Raw genomic sequence first — 23,599 nt, 5'->3', positions numbered from 1 at the left:
GTTAGCCAGGATGGTCTCGATCTCCTGACCTCGTGATCCACCCGTCTCGGCCTCCCAAAGTGCTGAGATTACAGGCTTGAGCCACTGCGCCTGGCCTGGACTGATCTTTTTAACAGATAAACTGAAGGCTGGGTGTGGTGGCTCATGTCTGTAATCCCAGTACTTGGGGAGGCTGAAGTGGGAGGACTGCTTGAGGGCAGGAGATTAACGCTGCAGTGAGCTATGATTGTACCACTGCACTCCAGCCTGGACAAAAGAGCAAGACCCTGACTCAAAAAAAATTTTTGTGTGTTGTTTTAAGCACCAACTTTGTGGTGATCTCTTGCAGTAGCCCTAGGAAACGAACATACTAATTCCCATCTTATGATTCTTAATCACATATGCAAAGTCCCTCCTTCTGCCATATAAGGAAACATATATTTACAAGGTCTGGGGATTGAATGTGGACATCTTGAGGCACTAAAAGGAAAAACCTTTGTTTCTCTACTCGCAAGACTTCTGACACCAAATATGTGGGTTTTTCACACCAAGTAATTCTCCAGTTCTCTGCAGATACCACCTGGGCATCCTACAATTTATTATTTATTTATTTATTTTTTGAGATAGGGTCTCACTCTGTTGCCCAGGCAGGAGTGCAGTGGCATGCTAATGGCTCGCTGCAGTCTCCATCTCCCAGGCCCAAGTGATTCTCCCCCCTCAGCCTCCGGAGTAGCTGGGACTATAAGTGTGTGCCATCACACCCAGCTAATTTAAAAAATTTTTTGTAGAGATGGGGGTCTCACTATGGTGCCCAAGCTGGTTGCAAATTCCTGACCTTACGCAATCGTCCCGCCTTGGCCTCCCAAAGTGCTGGGATTACAGGCACTACAATTTAATTAAACTCTGACACTAACTACCCACAGTTAGTGCAGACCCCACAGAAGGCCCACAGGGAGCTCACAGGATAAGGGCTTAGTCCCACAAGAATACGTTCCACTACAGATGCCAGTCACAAGGAATGGGTCTCCAGGTTATTCACACTTCTGTCTGATGTGGCTACAAACTGGGGGCTCCCACAACCCCCTCCTCAAGTTCGATAATTTTCTACAACAGCTGACAGAACTCAGGGAAAACACTTTACTAAATGGTGGGGCAAAGATTGGAGTCTAGATGTGCCTGGCGTACTGCTTCGCACAGGCTCTCTGAACTGGTTCCTTTTTTTTTTTTTGAGACGGTATCTTGCACTGTCACCCCGGCTGGAGTGCAATGGCACGATCTCAGCTCACTGCAACTTTGGCCTCCCGGGTTCATGCAATTCTCCCACCTCAGCCTCCCGAGTAGCTGGGACTACAGGCGTGCACCATCACGCCCAGCTAATTTTTGCAGTTTTTTAAGTAGAGATGGGGTTTCACCACGTTGGCCAGACTGCTCTCAAACTCTTGACCTCAAGTCATCCACCAGTCTCGGCCTCCCAAAGTGCTAGGATTACAGGTATGAGCCACCGTGCCCAGCCCTGAACTGGTTCTTAAACAGCCATGGAGAAACAGCAGGAAGAAAGAACGGAAGCAGTACTGAGTGCCCCTGAGAAAGGGCCACCCACATGTCAAACCTCCAGCAAGAGGGAGTCACTAGAGAGTTTATACATCTCAGCATGTCCCAAATTCAGGAAACAGCTTTCCTTCCTCCCTCTATTTGAAGATGAATGTGAATATAAAAAGCAAAGATGATTTACTATCCTCTTGGGACTCTCTGGCCTCCGAAATTACTGACACAGAAATCTACTCTTCTGTAAGACAAAATAAAAGGATTTTTTTTTTCTATCAAGAGGGCACAACAGCAAATTTTCCGCCGTGCCACCATTTAATTATAATCTTTAGTATGAAATGCAGTTTCTTGTGCCACTCTGAAGGCAGGAGCATTTTCAGTTCCACTATCAGCCTCAGCACAAATAGATCATCATACGGCTGGAGCTTGTCCTCAAATGACACGGTGACACTTTTGTTTTCACCTCCGCTTTTGGTCACAAGATACCTTTCATCAACATGAACATATCATGGGTTCCCTGCACCCCCACCACCTTTTTTTTTTTTATTCAAGGATAAAACTTAGCTGAAAAGACATTTCACCCAAAGCAACCTTTTCTTTTCAAAAACACAATCTTTGTTTCATTGAAGGTCTCAGTTTTAATGATGTCTTTCATGAGCCTTCCCTTCTGGGACATGACACCAGAAAGGCAGTGGAGCACTTTTGCTTATTTAGTTATTTATTTTTGCAAATGAATCTGACCGATTCTCAGGGCCATTCTTTTTGGCCAAAATAGAAATTTAAACTTTTTCTCTTCTTAATGTGCTAGCAAATAATTTCATTGCCTCTGATTTGCTGGTTGAGTCACGACTATATACTACAAAAGAGGATGGTGCTGGATTCATAAACAGGACTGAAGCCAACGGGAGATATGACATCATCCACCCCTGTTGAAAGGTAAGGACAAAAACACCCTCATCACACTTCAATTAGAGTATGTGGCTGATCATTTTTTTCTTTGTCTGTGTATTTGTTTTTGAGATGGAGTCTCGCTGTATCACCCAGGCTGGAGTGCAGTGGCACCATCTCGGCTCACTGCAACCTCTGCTTCTCAGGTTCCAGCGATTCTCCTGCCTCAGCCTCTTGAGTAGCTGGCATATCACAGGCGTGCACCACAATGCCTGGATAATTTTTTTTTTTGTATTTTTAGTAGAGACGGAGTTTCGTCATATTGGCCAGGATGGTCTCAAACTCTTGATCTCAGGTGATCTGCCCATCTTGGCCTCCCAAAGTGCTGGGATTCTAGGCATGGCCACCGTGCACGGGACATGGCATCTTTCAATCTGTCTCATACAGCCAGGTTTCTCCCTGTCTCATTACTGATCACTTTAAGGACCAGGTGACAGAAGGGGCAGTAGAGCAGAGTAATTAGCCATGCTCTTAACAGTGCGTAGACTCTGCAGCTAGGTTGCCTATGTTCAAATCCTGCCTACGCTATGCACTGGCTTGAGATCCTGGGCAAAGACTTAATTTCTCTCTGCCTCAGTTCTTTCTTAGAAATATGCCTGTGGGCCAGATGCAGTGGCTTATGCCTGTAATCCCAGCACTTTGGGAGGCCGAGGCAGGTGGATCACCTGAGGTCAGGGGTTTGAGACCAGTCTGGCTAACATAGTGGAACCCCATCTCTACTAAAAATACAAAAATTAGTTGGGCATGGTGGTGGGTGCCTATAGCCCCAGCTACTTGGGAGGCTGAGGCAGGAGAATCACTTGAAATGGGGAGGCAGAGATTGCAGTGAGCCTAGATCGTGCCACTGCACTCTATTCTGGATAACAGAAGTAGACTCAGTCTAAAAAAAAAGGGGAAAAAAGAAGCCTGTGCCCAGAACAGCTAGTGTTCACCAAATATCCACATGTTCCTTTATGTATCCCTGCCTCCCCTGCAATTGGTTTGAAGCCATACTCTGTAAAGAGAGGTGAGAAGGTTAAGAACCTTCTAGACTAAGAAGGTTAAGAGCTGAGGGACCTCCTACATTCTTTTCTTCCTTTGCGTCAGTGACCTCAGAAGTAAGAGGACGGTCCAACTTACAACAATCTTTTTGTGAGCAAGAAATAAGCTGTTATTGCGTTAAGCCACTGGTATTTTGGTATTGTTTATAACTGCAATCTAGCCTAGCCTAGCCTAATACAACGCGGATACTATGATTTTCTACTTTGTAGGGTTGTGATGTAAGTTAAATTAGGTAATATTTGTAAAGTGCCCAGAATAATACCCAAGTAAACACTAAGTAAATGTTTGGTAGGTAGGTAAGCAAATACATAAATACACGGACAGACAGACAGAAGGAAGTAGTTGCCTTATGAGCTGCTTATGTTATGAGGGGTATACAAAATTGAAAACAACTGAGGAAAGAGCTGAGTCATGTGTCCTATTTTGTACATCACCTCTAGAGTACAATGGCAAGAATTGCTTGCATTTAAAATTTTTTTTTTTTTTTTTTTTTTTTTTTTTTTTTTTTGAGACGGAGTCTCGCTGTCTCCCAGGCTGGAGTGCAGTGGCCGGATCTCAGCTCACTGCAAGCTCCGCCTCCTGGGTTCACGCCATTCTCCTGCCTCAGCCTCCCGAGTAGCTGGGACTACAGGCGCGCGCCATCTCGCCCAGCTATTTTTTTGTATTTTTTAGTAGAGACGGGGTTTCACCGGGTTAGCCAGGATGGTCTCGATCTCCTGACCTCGTGATCCACCCGTCTCGGCCTCCCAAAGTGCTGGGATTTTGATACAGAGTTTCACCCTGTCGCCTAGGCTGGAGTACAGTAGCGTAATCTCAGCTGACTGCAACCTCTGCCTCCCAGGTTCAAGTGATTCTCCTCTCTCAGCCTCCCGAGTAACTGGGGTTACAGGCACGTGCCACCACGCCTGGCTAATGTTTTGTATCTTTAGTAGAGATGGGGTTTCACTATGTTGGCCAGATTGGTCTCGAACTCCTGACCTCGTGATCCACCTGCCTTGGCCTCCCAAAGTTCTGGGATTACAGGGGTAAGACACCATGCCTGGTCTTAAAAATTCTTATCCCTTTGCCTTTCTGCCCCTCTCTGTCTTTCTCTCTTCTTCCCAAGAGCATATCAATGAATTGGCATAAATGAAGTACACATACACTTCAATTCAACTATACACAGTATGTCTGTCCATGAAAACAGGAACCATGTGTGTCTGTTTCCATGTGTCATGTTTCCACGGCACATAGTAGATGTTTCATAAATGGTAGCCAGCTAACTTATGAATATGCCTGCTCCACAATTTTAGAGCATATTTAAGCATTCAATAATTATTAGCTGGCTGGGCGCAGTGGCTCATGCCTGTAATCCCAGCACTTTGGAAGGCCAAGGTGAGCGGATTACTTGAGCTCAGGAGTTCGAGACCAGTCTGGGCAATGTGGTGAAATCTACAAAAATTGGCCAGGCATGGTGGTGCACACCTGTAGTCCCAGCTACTTGGGAGGGTGGGGCAGGAGGATAGCTTGAGTCCAGGAGGCAGAATTTGCAGTGAGCCAAGATCACATCACTGCACTCCAGCCCGAACAACAGAGTAAGACCCTGTCTTTTTTTTCAGACAGTAAGACCCTGTCTCAAAAAGAAAAAAAAAAAAAAAAAAAAAAAAAAAAAAAAAGGTGTTAGCTCAATAAATGAACAAATAATACAAATATTTCCCTTTAGCTGGAACATACCTGCTTGGTATAAGTACCAATAATAAAATATTATAATAGTTGGCACTAGGATTCCTCTTAGGTGGGGAACTTTGTTCAGATGAAAGGCCATTTTTCAGATGGAAAAACTGAGGCTGGAAGCATTAAGTCATCTTTGCCCAAAGTCATACAGTTGGAAGTGGTGGAGCTGGGTTTAGAATGCAGGGGTGTGATTCTAGTGCTTCCAAGCTCCTAACGACCACACTACACTGCCACTTCTTTGACTTCCAGAACATTCCTACACTTCCTTTGGCAACTGTGGGATTTGACTCACAGCCATCTTCTTCAGCTGTCTCCCCCTAGTGTTCTCAGCTACTTCATTATCTATGCTGATAATGCCTGCAACACCATGACTTTGGGTCCACATGTTTCCAATGACCGCTACCTTCCCTCCGGGTCAGCCACCCAACAGAAAGGTCACATCTTAGAATGGTTCATCACTGAAGACTGTCACATATCAAGTTCCTGAATTCCTGATGCAATCATAAACTTTTCTCTCCTTCCATCTTTCCCACCTATTATTTACTTCTAATTATGTTGGTTTTTTTTTTTTTTTTGCTTTTACATGAGACCATGGTTTGGGAAGGTTATTGGTGTCCACCTGAAACAGGGGATCAACAAACCGTAGCTCATGGGCCAAATCTGGCCCACCACCTGTTTTTGTGAATAAAGTGTTATTGGAACACAGCCACACCCATTCATTCACATATGGTACATCTATGGCTGCTTTCATGACACAACTAGGGAGCTGAGTAACTGAAAGACCGTCTGTGGCTTGCAAAGCCCAAAAGACTTACTATCCTCTACAGAAAAGTGTGCTGACCCTTGACATAGAAAGCCATGTCCTTGTTCCCCAGGAACTCTGAGATTATTGGAGACTTGTTCTTTAGAACAAACTCAAGACTCTGATCATGTTAATCCTCCTTCTCATTGTTTCTGGGGAAAATGGGTGTAGATTTGGTGGGGGGGTTGGATTTACCTGAGACTAACATAAGAGAATTGGTTGGGAAATTGTGCACATTCAGAGCCAGGTCTCTGGAGGGGTGACCGAGACCTTCTCAGCACCACAACACTTGTCAGTTGGGCTGCACCTGCCATCTCCCCTTCCCCCTGGGCCATTTTCCCTCAATGCCATTTGAGTTTCTCAGCATGATCATAGGAAAACTCAGACCTCCATTGTCCGTCACTCCAGCCACCTCCAGTAGGGAATGGCCCCCAGCCCTCCTGGTTCACTGCCCTCCAGTAGATACCTCCCCGCCCAGGGCACATCTCCTACACTATCAAGTGCTCATAAGGAGCTTTGAACAATCTCATTTTAATGTGTTTTTAATTATTTTTTTTTTGAGACAGTATCTCACCCATGCTGGATTGAGCGGCACAACCACAGCTCACTGCATCCTAAACCTCTGGGGCTCAAGAGATCCTCCCACCTCAGCCTCCTGAGTAGCTGGGACCACAGGTGAGCACCATCATGATCAGCTGATGTTTGATTTTTTTATAGAGATGGGGTCTCACTATGTTTCCCAGGCTGGTCCAAACTCCTGGGCTCAAGCAATTCTTCTGCCTCAGCTCTCAAAGTGCTAGGAGGCATGAGCCACTGCACCTGGCCCTAATCTCATTTTTAAAAATTTTTGTTATAGAAATTTTAAAAGCGGCCGGGCGCGGTGGCTCACGCCTGTAATCCCAGCACTTTGGGAGGCCGAGGCGGGTGGATCACAAGGTCAGGAGATCGAGACCACGGTGAAACCCCGTCTCTACTAAAAATACAAAAAATGAGCCGGGCGCAGTGGCGGGCGCCTGCAGTCCCAGCTACTCGGGAGGCTGGGGCAGGAGAATGGCGTGAACCCAGGAGGCGGAGCTTGCAGTGAGCCAGGATCGCGCCACTGCACTCCAGCTTGGGCGACAGAGCGAGACTCCGTCTCAAAAAAAAAAAGAAATTTTAAAAGCTATACAAAAGTAGACAGAAAAAATTAAAATGAATCCATGTCTCCATCAACCAGCTTCAATTATACTGTTCTTCATGTCAGTTAATGGTAGCTTCCCTCCCTCACCGCTGTCCATAGAATATGTAATTTCATATATAAATATTTTGGCATATTTCTCTAAAAAGTAATAACTTTTTAATCATGACTATGAAATCAGTATTCTCATCATCATATGTTAAATAACAATTTTTTATTTCATCAACTATTAAGTGTTCAAATTTTCAGCTGTCTCCAATTTTTTATATCGTTTCTTTGAATTGGGATCCAATTAAGATCCACACATTAGAATCTTTAAAAACAAATTGTCTTGATTCTAAGATGGACCTCACTACCCTCATCTTAGTGTTTCTGAGTTTGGTATGTTTCTTACTTTCAATGTGAACACCTAATGTAGGATTTCTTTCAAAAATTGGTTGCTAAAGCATTAACATAATTCAGAAAATATGGTAATTTATGATTTAAAAATGTAAGACATTCTTGAAAAAGGAAACAATGCTTTCACTTGTACCTACGATCCCCTGGGCCCAGTCTAGACCTTTTACTAGATCAGCTTTGCCAGTCTTCAACCCTGATTTTACCAACCATCTGTTCTCCACCCCCTTTCCAGAGCTGTGGAGGGTTGCTGGAGACAATCACATAAGCAGGCTGTTTATATGCACCACAAATTCAGGCCATCAGCTGGTCCATCCCTATTTATCCCTCATTGATTCCCTGTCGGTTTCACCACAGCAGCTGTTGCAACCCCCTCCCCTCCTCCATAAACCTCTGCCTCCCTCTCAACAGATGCCTTCACACCTACATGAATGTGAACGTGAGTGACAGCACCCACCATGAACTTCCTCGGTGTTTCTTTCTCCACCTCAACGTCTCTCTCACTCTTAGCTCTGGTCTCAGAGGAATACTTACACATTTTTAAAATATCTGTATACATATGGAGATACATAGAAAAGTATCTGAAAAGTTCACCAAAATGTCAACAATGGTTATATCTGGGAGGCTGGCTCTTGGGTGATCTGTGCCTTTTTCTTTTGATTTTTCTGCTTTGTTTGAATTTTTTCACTCAGCATGTACCATTTTTATTATACAAAACCTGGAATAGTATTTTAAAATGTAAGCGATCTTCAGCAACATGTAGGTGATCTCTAAGAGAAAGGGACTTTAAATTTTTCCACATTCTCCATTATCCTTTGTGGTAGGCAGAATTTGGGTCCTAAAGATGTCTACATCAAAATTCCCAGCAACTGGTTGGGCATGGTGGCTTAAAACTACAATCCCAGCACTTTGGGAGGCCAAGGCAGGCAGATTGCTTGAGCTCAGGAGTTTGAGACCCACCTGGGCAACATGCCAAAACACTGTTTCTACCAAAAATACAAAAATTAGCTGGGTGCTATGGCACGCACCTGTAGCCGCAGCTACTCAAGAAGCTGAGGTGGGAGGATGGCTTGAGTCCAGGAAGTCAAGGCTGCAGTGAACTGTGATTGTGCCACTGCAGTTCAGCCTGGGCAACAGAGGGAGACCTTGTCACCCTCTCATCCCTCCCAAAAAATTCCCAGAACCTGTGAATATGTTACCTGACAATGGCAAAAGAAACTTTGCAGATGTGATTAAGTCAAGGATTTTGCAATGGGAAGGTTATCCTGAATTATCTAGGTAAGCTAATGTAATCACAGGAGTCCTTAAAAGTAGAAGATGGAGGCAAAAGAGAGTCAGAGAGGCCAGGCAAGATGGCTCACACCTATAATCCCAGCACTTTACGAGGCTGAGGCAGGTGGATCACTTGAGGTCAGGAGTTTGAGTTCAGCCTGGCCAACATGATGAGACCCTGTCTCTACTAAAAATACAAAAATTAGTCGGGTATGGTGGCATATGCCTGTAATCCCAGCTACTTGGGAGGGTGAGACAGGAGAATCACTTGAACCTGGGAGACAGAGGTTGCAGTGAGCCAAGATTTCACAACTGCACTCCAGCCTGGGTGACAGAGTTAGACCCTGTCCCCCCCGCCCCCCAAAAAAGAAAGAGTCAGAGAGATATGACTAAGAAAGAGGGTCAGAGAGATGCAACATTGTTGGCTTTGAAGAGGAATGCAGGGGCCACTAGCCAAGGAATGCAGACAGTTTCTAGAAGCTTGAAAAGGCAGGGAAACATTTTCCCCTAGAAACTCCAGAAAAGACTTAGGCTCTGCCAACACGTTGATTTTACCCCAGTGAAATCCAAGTCAAGCCTTGGATCTCCTGAATGGTATAGTAATACATTTGTGTTGTTTTAAAGCTACCAGTTCTGGGGTTATTTGTAACAGCAGCAATAGAAAATAAACACACCCCTATTTCTCCCTGTCAGTCATTTAAAATCAACATAGACTCTAAGGTGAAACAATGGCTTGCTTTGCAAACACAGCTTCAAGATAAGTCATCGTTACACTGCCAAACACATGACTTAGAGTATGTGCCATTCATTGAACTTCTGGAACCAACTCTGGGCTACCCCTCAGTTCGGCCCTTGTCCATCTTGACTTAATCCACACATTCAATGTGGGGCTCTTGATTCCCAAACCATTTCTCTTCATATCCTACTTCTAAGCTTTAGGCCAATGTTTCTGGGATGGATATCCTAAAAGCACCTCAATCTAAATGTGCCCCAGACAGGAATTGTTATTTTACCCTTGCACTTGCTCTTTTGGCTGGGTCTCTTGGCTTCCATTATGGGCCGCCCACATACCCAGGAGCAAATCTCACCGTTTCAGGCACACCCCTTCTTTACCCCTAAATTTATCCTGTGTCATCCATCCATTCTACTCATCCCATGTCCCCCCTTTTCCACTAACATGGCCCTAACTCAATACCTTACGGCTGTAAAGACAGTCTTGGAACTAGTAGCCCAAACTCCAGGCTCTCCCCAATCTCAGATGTCTTCTGCACTGTCTCAGGAATTATCTTTCCAAAACAGCCTAATCCTATTTTACCTCTGCTCAAAAGCCTTTTGAATGATCTCCTGCTTATGGAATAATGCCCAAACTTCTTTCTTTTACTGAAAACGATAATCCACCTCCTAACTGCCTTCTAGCCATAGCTTCTATCTCATCCCTATGTCCTCACACACTCCAGGAGCTAGCAATGCTGGTTTCCTGTGACTGGACCAAATATTGTCTCTTCTCCCATCTTTGGGTCTTTGGTCTGGAAGGTCACAATGTTCACCTACGGCAATAAGCCACTATTCACCATTTAGTAAGCCACATGTTACTATAAGTTGGGCTTGTTCACGATCCCATTTGTAGCTGTATCATTTCACCACATCTTCACAACTACCACATCTACCAATAAGGAACTGGAGGCCTAGAGACAGACATGCTGTGATACTTTTAAAATAAATATGTCCACACATTCTTTGATACTCCTCCCTCCCTAAGGTGGAGCTTAATTATTAAACCTCGAATGTGGCACTTGGTGACCTGCTTCTAATAGAATGTGGAGGTATGTGACTTCCAAGACTAGGTCATGAAAGGTACCATGCTTCCTTCTTGTGCCCAAATCTTTCACTCTGAAGGAGGTCAGTCACCATGTCATGAGGATACTCAAGCAGCTCATGGAAAGACCCAGATGGGGAAAATTTAAGGCCTCCAAACAACGACCAGCACCATATTTGTGCACCATCTTAAAAGCAGAACCTCCAGCCCCAGTTGGGCCTTCAGATGACTGCACCCCCTGTGACATCTTGACTACAACCTCATGGGAAACTCTGAACCACAACCACCCAGCTAAGCTGCTACCAAATTCCTGACCCAGAGAAACTATAGGATAATATCTGTGACTTTAAGTCACTAAGTTTTGGGGCAATTTGTTACACAGTAATAGATAAACACTTGCCCAAGATCATAGGATCAGTAAGTGGTGATTTGTTTTGTTTTGTTTTTTTATTTTTTTGTTTTTTAAGAAAGAGTCTCACTCTGTCACCCAGGCTGGAATGCAGTGGTGCAATCTCAGCTCACTGCAACCTCTGCCTCCCGGTTCAAGCGATTCTCCTGCCTCAGTTTCTGAGTAGCTAGGATTACAGACGCATACCACCATGCCCAGCTAATTTTTGTATTTTCAGTAGAGACAGGGTTTTGCCATGTTGGCCAGGCTAGCCTCAAACTCTTGACTTCAGGTGATCTGCCTGCCTCAGCCTCCCAAAGTGCTGAGATTACAGGCATCAGCCACTGCACCCAGCCAGTGGTGGAGATTTGAATACTGGTTTATCTATCCCAAAAGCTCAGGCTCCTAATTCTGCCTAAACTATACTGTAGTTTATATTTCACTTCCTTTAAAAAGCCTTGACAGAGTCTCCCCCTCAAAAGTAATCTTCATCCAATCTGTATCATTAAGCCATACTCAAAATGTCCATCCATAATACTCGTATAATCACCTTATTTGCCCAAGTCCCGTCTCACTTCATGGTTGACTTCCCAGCTGTGGGCTCTCAGCTTTAGTACCTACATCCTAGTGTTGTTGTGAAGATTAAATGAGATGGCAAGTATCAAAGCACTTAGTGAAGAAATGACTCAATTATACTATTCATTAGTTCCTGGATGCAGCACTTTTTCTATCCTATGGATGGATAAGCTCTTAATCCTGGCTATATATTAGAATCACCTAGGAAGCTTAAAAAAAAAAAAAAAAAAAAAAGCAAAAAAACAACGCCCAGGCTATACCTGAAGATTATGATTTGATCAATCTGGGTGAAGTTAGGTACCAATATTTTTCCAAAGTTCCCTGGGTGATTTTATTTTATTTATTTGTTTATTGAGACAGAATCTTGCTCTGTCACCCAGGCTGGAGTGCAGTGGTACCATTGATACAGGAGTGCTGGGAAGGGAAGATCGTGGTCCCTTTAAATAATACAGAAGGTGGTAGGGGAAGTGCTGCATAGAGGAGGGCGTGGTCCTTGGCTAGGGCTCCACCCCCAGGGACCTAGATGAGAACGGGCATTTCCCGCCCAAATGTTGCATTTCCCGCCCAAATGTTGCATTTCCCAAGACCACCCTGGCTTGCCACGCACCCCCATCCTGGGCATATAAAAGCCCGAGACCCTAGCAGGCAGACACACAGGCAGCCAAACGTGGACAGAAACACATCAGTGTAAAAAGACACAAGCAGCTGCTCATCGAGAGGATGTTGAGAGGAGCACGCTGGCAGAAGAGCACAGGGACAGGCACAGGCACCTGGCAGGATGAGACTGAGTTTGGCCAGGGCAGTTAGTCGGAGGAGAGCTGTAGCCGCCCAGCAGCCCAACTCCATGGGAAAAACCATGGAGCCCTTCTGGCTCCTCCATTGGCTGAGAGCTACTTCCACTCAATAAAACTTTGCACTCATTCTCCAAGCCCACGTGTGATCTGATTCCTTCGGTACACAAAGGCAAGAACCTGGGATACAGAAATTCCTCTGTCCTTGCAACAAGGTAGAGGGTGAATTGAACTGGTTAACACAAATCGCCTACAGATGGCAAACTAAGAGAGCACCCGGTAACATATGCCCACTGGGGCTTCAGCTATAAATTCACCTATAGACACCGCCATTGGGTGGGAGCCCCACAACCTGCCTATCTGTATGCTCCCCTAGAGGTTTGAGCAGCAGGGCACTGAAGAAGCAAGCCACATCCCCGTTGCATGCCCTGCGAGAGGGACAAGGTAACTTTTCCTGTTTCACCATCTTGGCTCACTGCAACCTCTGCCTCCTGGATTCAAGCAATTCTCCTGCCTCAGCCTCCCAAGTAGCTGAGATTACAGGCACGCACCACGATACTTGGCTAATTTTTGTATTTTTAGTGGAGATGGGGTTTTACTGCATTGGCCAGGCTGGTCTCGAACTCGTGACCCCAAGTAATCTGCCCACCTCGGCCTCCCAAAGTGCTGGTTTAAAGTTCTGAAACTACTGGACTAAATCAGAGGTTCTCAACCAGAGGCAATTTTCCCTCATTCCCGTTGGGGACATACAGTAGTGTCTGGAGATAGTCTTGATTGTCACAACTGGTAGGAGGGTGCTACTGGCATCTAGTGGGTGGAGGCCAGAGATGCTGCAAAACATCCTACAATGCACAGGTCATAGCTCCTTACAGCAAAGAATTATCCAGTCCTAAATGACAATAGTGCCAAGGTTGAGCCAACCTGGATTGGATATTTCCCGGCTCCTACCTTGTTCTCCTTAAGAATTTTGGTTTTTACTTGCTTCTCTGACTATTCCTACTTGAGACAAGAAGAATGCAGCATTTGAGTTCCTGCCTTGGACCAAATCTGGGCACTAACCAGCTTGGCCGCTGCCCCAGCTGGGCTGGCTCCAGGCCCACCAGGAAGGGCACGTGGATGGTCTCATGCTTCCCCACTTCCCTTTAATGCTTTGTTAACATTTGTATTACAACACTCACTACAGAAAGTACAGCAAGTCGTAAACACGTCTCCCTCACCCCAAGGGCCAGGGCCATACTTTATTCATCTCTGTTTTTTCCACAGCACCAAGCTCTGTTCAGTTGAACTGGGTAGGTGTTCAATAGATATTCATTGCATCAAATAGATTAATATCACTTTAATTTTTATCATGCATCTGGGCATCTCTTTGAAAGGTAATGGATGTAGAGAATACAAATGCCAGTTAAAGCAAGAGCTCTTGTGTTTCTGTTCCTGTGGAGTGCAGCTGAAATGACTGCTACTGCTTCTTTACGGTGTATTTACATGAGCATCCTGTGGACATCAGTGCCATTTAAAATTAAGATATTTGGATCAATAATCTAAGAGGATTCTTATTAGAGAAGTTCTCTTATTTTTAAGATTATTTTTCATTGGTTATTACAAATGGAAAAATGTTTTATCTTCAAGGCAAAGCAGCAACTCAGAGAATGATACTCAAACTTGTCTTAGAAAAATATATGTAAATCAATAAATTTTGGGCTATACATTTCATAGCGGATAAAATCAGGCACAGGTTTAAAAGCTAAATAAGAAACAAGGTTTTCCGATGTCTCTCTCCTTTCAATGTGTAATCTTAGATTAAAAAAAAAAACTGGTTAATATCTGGGGTTTTTTAAATTCTCAAAATTGCAAAAGTCAGCCAAAGGTCTGTTCATCTTGGCATTCTCAAAGAGGGCAGATTTAAGTAAAATATGTGACAACTGAGAACTGAGAATCTAAACTCTTCTTTGAGACAGAATCTCACTCTGTCCCCTAGGCTGGAGTGCAGTGGTGTGATCTTGGCTCACTGCAACCTCTACCACCCAGGTTCAAGCGATTCTCCTGCCTCAGCCTCCCAAGTAGCTGGGATTACAGGCACGTGCCACCATGCCCAGCTAATTTTTGTATTTTTAGTAGAGATGGGGTTTTGCCCTGTGGGCCAGGCTGGTCTTGAGCTCCTGATCTCAAGTGATCCACCTGACTCGGCCTCCCAAAGTGTTGGGATTACAGGCATAAGTCACCATGCCTGATTAGATATAAACCAATTTTTTTTTTTTTTTTTGAGATGGAATCTCACTCTGTCACCCAGGCTGGAGTGCAATGGCACCGTCTCGGCTCACTGCCAGTTCTGCCTCCCAGGTTCACACCATTCTCCTGCCTCAGCCTCCCAACTAGCTGGAACTACAGGTGCCTGCCACCACTCCTGGCTAATTTTTTTGTATTTTTAGTAGAGACAGGGTTTCACCGTGTGAGCCAAGATGATCTCGATCTCCTGACCTCATGATCCACCTGCCTCAGCCTCCCAGAGTGCTGGAATTACCGGCGTGAGCTACAGTGCCCGGTGAAAGGAAGTTTATTAAAAAATTAAAGGAATAAAAGAATGGCTACTCCATAGATAGAGCAGCATAAACTGATTTTATATAGCTAAATAAGAGGTCTGGAAGGTTGCACTGTCGTCTGAACTGATTACTTCAATGTGGGGAGGAAACCCATATTAGAATGGTCGAAGAGTTTTAATTTTATCTGTCATGTTCTTTATTATACTGTAAATGGAGAATCGATGCAGGTAACTTACTATTTAAGCTCTTTTAGTATTTTCTAAGTATTTAGAAAAGCTTAGTCATATTTCCTGAGACATAATGACAGTCAGAGAGAGAGAAAAAAATGAAGGGAATGAAGGGATAAATTACTTAGGATAAGAATTTTTTTTTTTTTTTTTTGGTTTCCTGGAGTGCTTCTTGAATGAAATTACTGGCATGATTAGGATAAGGTTAGCCTAGGCTAAGAATAACTAGAGACAAGATTGTCAGAAGTATGACTGGCCCAAAGTCCTGGATGGATCACATCAGTTTGTTCTCTTAGATTGAAGAAAACTATTATTAATGCAATATTAAATTAGGAATAAATTATTCAAAGCCTTGTGTCATACTTACTGTTGCTTTAGCCACTCCTCCACAAATGGAATGGAGAAAAATTCTGTGAATGGCTCCCCTGCCCTCTTTGGATTTTGGCTGGTCACGATGCCATATGTTTGATTGACAAGAAAACAATAAGCAAGAATTCAAGTCAGTTGTTGCTATTCTGCTTGCAAATTAACACGACTGAATTCTTAGGATCACTGAATCGTCAGACATGAACAACTTACTTGTATAACCACTCGGTCAGAAAATCACAGGCAATGAATTTGGTTCTTTTCCTCTAAAGAGAGAAGAGATCATTAAATTACAGCTCACCCTTAAACAACATGGATTTGAACTGCACAGGTCTACTTATACATGACACTTTTCAATAAACCTTAACACCGGCCGGTGTGGTGGCTCATGCCTGTAATCCCAGGACTTTGGGAGGCCGAGGTGGGTGGATCACTTGAGGTCAGGAGTTCGAGACCAGCCTGGCCAACACAGTGAAACCCTGTGTCTACTAAAAATACAAAAATTAGCCAGGCATGGTGGCGGGCGCCTGTAGTCCTAGCTACTCAGGAGGCTGAGGCAGGAGAATTGCTTGAACCTGGGAGGTAGAGGTTGCAATGAACCGAGACTTTGCCACTGCACTCCAGCCTGGGCAACAGGGTGAGACTATGTGTCAAAATAACAAAAAACTTAACACCAAGTGTGCCTGCCTCTCCTGCCTCCCCTTCCACCTCTGCCACCCCTGAGACAGCAGGACCAATCCTTCCTCTTCCTCCTTCTCAGCCTACTAAACCTGAAGATGAGGAAGAAGACCTTTGTGACGATCCACTTCCACTTAATGACTGGTAAGTATATTTTCTCTTTTTTATAATTTTCTTAATAAATTTTCTTTTGCTACCTTACTTATAAGAATATAGTATATAATACATATAACATACAAAATTTGTGCTACTGGTAAGGCTTCCAGTCAACAGTAGGCTATTAGTAGTTAAGTTTTGAGGGAGTCAAAAGTTTTATGTGGATTTTCTTTCTTTCTTTTTGTGACAGGGCCTCATTCTGTCACCCAGGCTAGAGTGCAGTGGCGTGATCTCAGTTCACTGCAACTTCTGCCTCCCGAGCTCAAGTGACCCTCCCACCTCAGCCTCCTCAGTACCTGGGACTACAGGCACACACCACCACACCTGGCTAATTTTTGTATTTTTTGTAGAGATGGGGTTTCATCATGTTGCCCAGGCTGGTCTCGAACTCCTGAGCTCAAGCAGTCTGCCCTGCCTTGGCCTCCCAAAGTGCTGGGATTACAGGTGTAAGCCACTGTGCCCGGCCAAAGTTGTAAGTGGATTTTTTACTGCATGGGGGTTTGGCATCTGTATTGTTTAGGAGTCAACTGTATATTCTTACTTTGCCCACATGTCTGAGTAGGAAAAAGGAAAGGAGGTTAATTGATTGCTTGTGTTAGATGAAATATGCATGAATCCTTTATGAGATTTATAAGAACATCAAGAAACAGTAACTTGGGCAAAGAATTCTAAAGACATTTCTTTAGTCCTCTTTCAATAAGCACATTTTCTGACATTAGGTACTAATAAAAGACAGTGCTCATATTGGGGTTTATTACATACTTTTGGAATTGGAGGATTTTGTTATTTAAATTTAGACTATGCTTCTCTTTTATGAGTAATTGTAAATATTGCTTTACCCCAGATTCACTCAAGTCCTCTGAACAGCAGTCCTTTGGGTCTGAGTGCCACCTTCATGAGACACCCCGCACACAGGTGCCACCAGCGGTGTGGCTGACCCTGCTAGCTCTCCACCCAAGGTCCACTCTCCACTTCAGCCTTATTAACAGGAACATGATTGCTTCCAAATGGCAGTCAGCTCAGCCAAAGATCTACATTTCCCAGGCTCCCATGTAGCAAGGGACAGCTATGTCATACAGTTCTGCCCGACGAGATAGAAACAGATGTATTCTAGGGACCTCTGAGAAAATTCTGCTTTCCTGATTTCTGCTGCCCCTTCCTCCTTGAAGTTTCATATCACTTCTTCAGGCTGGAACACAGATGTGGGGCTGCAAGTGGAGCAGCCCCTTTTAGCCATGAGGCCCAAAGCCACGTGCTAAGGATGGTGAAGCAGGGGATAGAAAGAGCCTGCGTCTTCCTTAAGCCACAGTACCAGCTTGGGCCTGCCCTACTCTGGACATCTAAATGTGTAAGGAGAAATAAACTTCATTCGTTTTATTGCCACTGTTCTTGAATGTTCAATACAGGCAGCTGAATGCAGCCCCTAAGGGATAGATACCTAGTAAGCCACAAGGGAAAAGACATCCCAGAGTAAAGGGGAGAAGATAAGCTGAGCCTGCAATGGGGTGGAGCACCAGATATCCTGTCTTCTATTTCCATTTCAAGTTTCTTCTTGGAACCCAAAGAATACCAGTCAACTTCTTTTAGAGAATTGTTATGGAAATTGGGTGACAAAATCTCTGTGTCTTCTTTTAAAAATAGCAGGAGCTAAGAACCAAGTCAGTCTAGAGGTGTTGGCTGCCATGTGGAGAGATCCTTCCCAAGAAGAAAGATGCTACAGAGTGTCCTGGATATCCTTTTTGCATCTCCAGATCCACCCTCTCTACCCTGCTCTGTGCCTCAGGAAGCTGCTTTTCATGGTTCACATCAACCAGGCTCCCATACCCTCCAGATGGGTCCATCCTATGGGAGGTACCAGCAGGAGATCAGAGAGATGGAGGAGGGAAAGACAGAGTATTAGGGGCTGAATTGTATCACCCCAAAATTCATATGGTGAAGTATAACCCCTTCGGAATGTGACCTTATTGGAAATGTCAGAGGCACGTGAACCAGAGCAACTCCATCTTGAATAGGAGCTGGGTAAAATGAGGCTGAGACCTACTGGGCTGCATTCCCAGATGGTTAAGGCATTCCAAGTCACAGGATGAGATAGGAGGTCGGCACAAGATACGGGTCATAAAGACCCTGCTGATGAAACAGTTGCAGTAAAGAAGCCGGTCAAAACCCACCAAAACCAACATGGTGACAAGAGTGACCTCTGGGCATCCTCACTGCTACACTCCCACTAGGGCCATGACAGTTTACAAATGCCATGGCAATGTCAGGAAGTTACCTATATCATCTAAACAGGGGAGGCATGAATAATCCACCCCTTGCTTAGCACACACTCAAGAAATAACCATAAAAATGGGCAACCAGCAGCCCTAGGAGCTGCTCTATCTATGGAGTAGCCATTCTTTTATTCCTATACTTTCCTAATAAACTTGCTTTCACTTTATGGACTGGCCCTGAATTTTTTCTTGCACAAGATCCAAGAACTCTCTTGGGGTCTGGATCAGGACCCCTTTCCTATAACATACCCTCCAGATCGGTCCAGTCAATGGGAGATACCAGCAGGAGATGAGAGAAATGGAGAAGGGAAAGGCTGAGTGTTTAGGGTTGAATTGTATCACCCCAAAATTAGTATATTGAAGTATAACTCCCAAGACCTCAGAACACGACTGTATTGGAAACACGATTGTCGCAGATGTAATGAGTTAAACCCAGCCACTCCTGAAAGACAAAGCAGTTCCACTGAGAATGAACAAATTTGGGGCTCTATTAACAATGAAGAAGGGAGATGCTGTTGGGTAGACAAACAGTGGCAGATCCTTGATGATACTCTACTAGATCCTGGGTCTAGCTATGACTGAAGCCAAAATTCCCTGGACCTTTCAGGTACAAGAATCAATATTCTCTTTTGCACTTAAGCCAGTTTGCATTAGGTTGTTTATTATTTGAAACACAGAGACTTTTAAGCACTATTACTGTCTTCTCCAGTCAGTTAACCACCATTTATCCTTCATGATGCCTCCAGGAAGCCTTTCTGAGCATTCTCACTGTCTTTTTAAAAAATTATATGTTTTTGGCCGGGCGCGGTGGCTCAAGCCTGTAATCCCAGCACTTTGGGAGGCCGAGACGGGCGGATCACAAGGTCAGGAGATCGAGACCATCCTGGCTAACACGGCGAAACCCCGTCTCTACTAAAAACACAAAAAATTAGCCGGGCGAGGTGGCGGCGCCTGTGGTCCCAGCTACTCGGGAGGCTGAGGCAGGAGAATGGTGGGAACCCGGGAGGCGGAGCTTGCAGTGAACTGAGATCTGGCCACTGCACTCCAGCCTGGGCGACAGAGCGAGACTCCATCTCAAAAAAAAAAAAAAAAAAAAAAAAATTATATGTTTTTTTTTTTAATTTTAGAGACAGAGACAGAGTCTCTCTCTGTCACCCAGGCTGGAGTATAGTGGCATGATCTCTCTCCAGCCTCAGACTCCTGGGCTCAAGCAATCCTTTTGCCTCGGCCTCTTGAGTAGTTGGGACTAGAGCCATATGCCACCACACTGGCTAATATACTTTTAAAACTTTTTGTAGAGACAGGGTCTCACTCTGTTGCCCAGGCTGGTCTCAAACTCCTGGGCTCAAGAGATCCTCCTGCCTCATGCCTCAGCCTCTTGAGTAGTTGGAACGAAAGGCATGCACCACCACACCTGGCTAATATATTTTTAAAACTTTTTGGAAAGATGAGGTCTCACTGTGTTGCCCAAGCTGGTCTCAGTCTCTTGGGCTCAAGTGATCCTCCTATCTCAGCCTTCCAAAGCGCTAGGATTATAGACATGGACCACTTTGCCCAGTCTCACCCTCTTAAGTTTAGGGAGGGCTCTACTCCAGTTTTCCGTGTGCGTCTCTGTCATAGCACCTGAGACTATAACACGGGTCTGCCATGTCTATCTTCCCTACTGAATCATAAGCTCTGTGAGGACAGGCCACACATCTTTTTTTTTTTTTTTTTTTCCTAGTGCTTAATTGACTGCACTGAGGCTGTGCATGGTGGCTTACGCCTGTAATCCCAGCACTTTGGGAGGCCGAGGCAGGCGGATCACTTGAGATCAGGAGTTTGAGACCAGCCTGGCCAACATGGCGAAACCCCATCTCTACTAAAAATATAAAAATAAGCCAGGCATGGTGACACGTGCCTGTAATCCCAGCTACTCGGGAAGCTGAGACAGGCGAATCGCTTGAACCTGGGAGGCGGAGGTTGCAGTGAGCTGAGATCACGCCACTGCACTCCAGCCTGGGCAATAGAGCAAGACTCCATCTCAAAAAAAAAAAAAAAAGTAACTAATTTAAAAAAATTGACTGCACTGCACACAGCAGGTGAACAGTTCCCGTTGAGTAAATGAATGAATGAATTCGCCACTCAACTCTCAAGCATCAAGGCAAGAAAAAACTCATGTACACAGGTTCTGATATTTAAAAGTAGGAATTGCTAATATAATTCTGGACAATTTCTCTTTACTTTCTTCCCACAATATTTTACTATGAAAATGTTTCCATAATTTTTTTCTTTTTTCCTCTTTACTTTGAAATGGAAAACTCAGCTTTATAATTCAAGATAAGGTTGAAACAATCGTTGTGGAATTGATGTTTCACCAAAAAGAAAAGGCTCCTTCACACTTTTTACTGAAATCTTTATTGGAGTTTTTAGTAAATAAAATATCGTAGTGCCTGAGTTACTGGAGATTATCTGCAATCTTTTACCTCATTGCTGAAACCCCTTTATGAAAAAATGGAAATGCTGCTGGCTGGCATAATAAAATGCAATGTATCAGACCATGTAACAGGGTCTTCTAATCTGCCCTGCAAGAATAGGAGTCCCTTCAAAAAGCCATCTTTAACCAAAATAAGAAAATACTTGTATAACAATGCAAATATGTAACTAGCCCGAATTGCCATATGATAATTTAAACAATCTGGCAATTGTTGGATGGCAGTGTCTCTCTCCTGCCCTACAAAAGATGCATTGTTCCCTCGGCATTTATCACGTCGTTTAGTGGTAAAGATTACTTCTGCAAAGAGAATGCAGCTTGACTTTAATAAATAGATTTTTTAAATAGCCAAACGGTCTGATGTATGAAGGTCATGCACACAGATTTAATCACTTTTGATGCAAAGAAATAAAATGGAAGAAACAGTGTTTTCCTTCTGTTCTGGGCAAGCGTGGACGTGCTATGCATACCCAGACATGTGGAACAGTGGGGATATTGTTCAGCTGTTGTTTAGTTTAAAAATTATCTGCTGAGGAGCTGAAAGAGAGAAGGAAAAGCAAATGAAAAGTTGTGGTGAGTGATGAAGTAAGAGAGGAAGTAGGAGAGAAAGAAATTAAAGAGCGAGATTTAGACAGCGAGGGCACACAGGGTTTATGTAATGTGGGCAAATACACTGAGCCCTTGATTGTTAAAGGGTGAAAATGCTCAAGTTTGGGAGAGCAGAGGGAACAGTTAAGGCAGCCTCTAACAAGGTTTAAAAATATTCTTTTAACCTGTAATTAAAAGGAAAAAGACTAGGTGTCAAGGGTTAAGGCATCATCATGTCCTCAAAAGTCTGCAACTTACTCTGAAATGCATCCAGAAAACGAAGATGAATGAATAGAGGGATGGATTGATGGGTTCGTGGATAGATATGTGATAAAATAAACAAAGCAAAATGGAAATTGTAGAATCAAGGCAGTGGATACATGGGAATGCATTCCAAAATTCTCTCAGTTTATCTATCTGATTTTTAAAATAATAAAATTGGAGGAGAAGGGAAATGGGAGGAAAATACCATCAAAAAAGACCCAGACCTCTAAAAGAGAAAATACAGAATTTTGTTTTTTAGACAGAGTCTCACTCTGTTGCCCAGGCTGGAGTGCAATGGCACGATCTCCGCTCACTGCAACCTCCACCACCTGGGTTCAAGCCTCAGTCTCCCAAGTAGCTAGGATTACAGGCGTAGGCATAGGATTACCATGGCCTGGCTAATTTTTGTGTTTTTAATAGGTACGGGGTTTTGCCATGTTGGCCAGGCTGGTCTCCAACTGCTGGCCTCCAACTGCTGGCCTCAAGTGATCTACCCGCCTCGGCCTCCCAAAGTGCTGGGATTACAGGCATGAGCCACAGTGCCCAGCCAAAAATGCAGAAATTAATAAAGGTTCAATCCAGACATTATTTTGTACCAATTTTTATACTGGATGCATGTAGACGAGATACACTGGAGGACCGAAGGCTGGAAAGAGAAACAGCTAGCATTAAAAAGCAATGGAATCAGCGTCAGATGACTCATATAACTCCACCTAGAAAAGTTAAAAGCATATGCTGTGAGTCCAGGGGACTGAAGTGTGGCTGGCTACGGCACTGTGTTGGTTAAGGCTCTTTGGGCTTACAAGGAATAGAAATATGCTCAGTTTACTTCATGTCTTAGTCCATTCAGGTGGCAATAACAAAAATATCATAAACTGGGTGACTAATAAACAACAAACATTTCTCTCTCACAGTTCTAGAGGCTGGGAAGTCCAAGATAAAAGTGCTGGCAGATTTGGTGTCTGGTTCCTCATAGATGGCACCCATAGATGGAAGGGACAAGGCAGCTGTCTGGAGTGCAGTGGCACGATCTCAGCTCATTGCAAGCTCCGCCTCCTGGGTTCCTGTCATTCTCCTGCCTCAGCCTCCCAAAATGCTGGCATTACAGGTGTAAGCCACTGCGCTTGGCCTGTTTTGACTCTTTCAGCATGTGTTTGGAAATGACATATGTCATGCTGACCAAAGCAGTCAGTCACATGGTCAAACCTCCCTTAGGGAGAGGCCAAAAATATTTCTGAAGTATAATCTGTTCTACCACAGGGAGTGACTGCACAGGTAAAAGGAATGGTGGGGAAAATGAGAATCTCTCTGGCCGGTGACAGAGCCAGGTCTCAGGAAGAACTGGACCATTGCTCATGGCTGTTCAGGGTACAGGCGAGGCTACAGTCACCCAACAACGGTTCTGGTTCTAGTTATGGTTATGTGGAGCTCAGCTCCTTGGCCATGGCTCCTTTCATTGCTTGCTGTTGCTTTTTCTGCTGTTCTCTCCTAATTGATTCTCTGTCCTCCTTTCTCTGCCTTTAAGGTTGTCTCTAGGTGTCCCCCTCTCCCTATGCTACGGTCTGCCTGTTCTCTCTGCAGTGTGACATCCCCACT

At 44.3% G+C, this 23,599-nt stretch overlaps 1 protein-coding gene and 1 long non-coding RNA gene across 9 annotated transcripts in view; one reads left to right on the top strand and one right to left on the bottom strand.

Moving 5' to 3' along the window:
* The window catches only part of IQCK (IQ motif containing K), a 140,069-nt gene that overhangs the window by 78,900 nt on the left and 37,570 nt on the right, over positions 1-23,599 (bottom strand). For 6 of the 7 annotated variants that reach the window (XR_013410823.1, NM_001193745.3, XM_015125656.3 and 3 more), the window contains 2 exon segments: positions 15,788-15,840; positions 15,576-15,653 (listed from right to left, as the gene is read on the bottom strand). Coding sequence is in view for 6 of the 7 variants with exons in the window: in NM_001193745.3 (NP_001180674.1) it covers positions 15,576-15,653; positions 15,788-15,840 (131 nt within the window). In the remaining variant the exon portion in view is untranslated. 7 annotated transcript variants of the gene reach the window in all.
* Positions 1,968-18,843, top strand: LOC144338085 (uncharacterized). 2 transcript variants are annotated; one of them, XR_013411895.1, is made up of 6 exons: positions 1,968-2,460; positions 6,595-6,703; positions 16,335-16,396; positions 16,599-16,880; positions 17,597-17,756; positions 18,050-18,843. It is a non-coding gene; the product is annotated as an uncharacterized LOC144338085 (long non-coding RNA). The 2 variants fall into 2 exon arrangements; XR_013411894.1 differs by lacking the exons at positions 16,599-16,880; positions 17,597-17,756 and having other exon boundaries at positions 2,273-2,460; positions 16,303-16,396.

Source organism: Macaca mulatta, chromosome 20 (assembly GCF_049350105.2).
Source record: "Macaca mulatta isolate MMU2019108-1 chromosome 20, T2T-MMU8v2.0, whole genome shotgun sequence".
NCBI classification, from domain to species: Eukaryota; Metazoa; Chordata; class Mammalia; order Primates; family Cercopithecidae; genus Macaca; species Macaca mulatta.
This window is presented reverse-complemented; position numbering and strand designations above follow the sequence as displayed.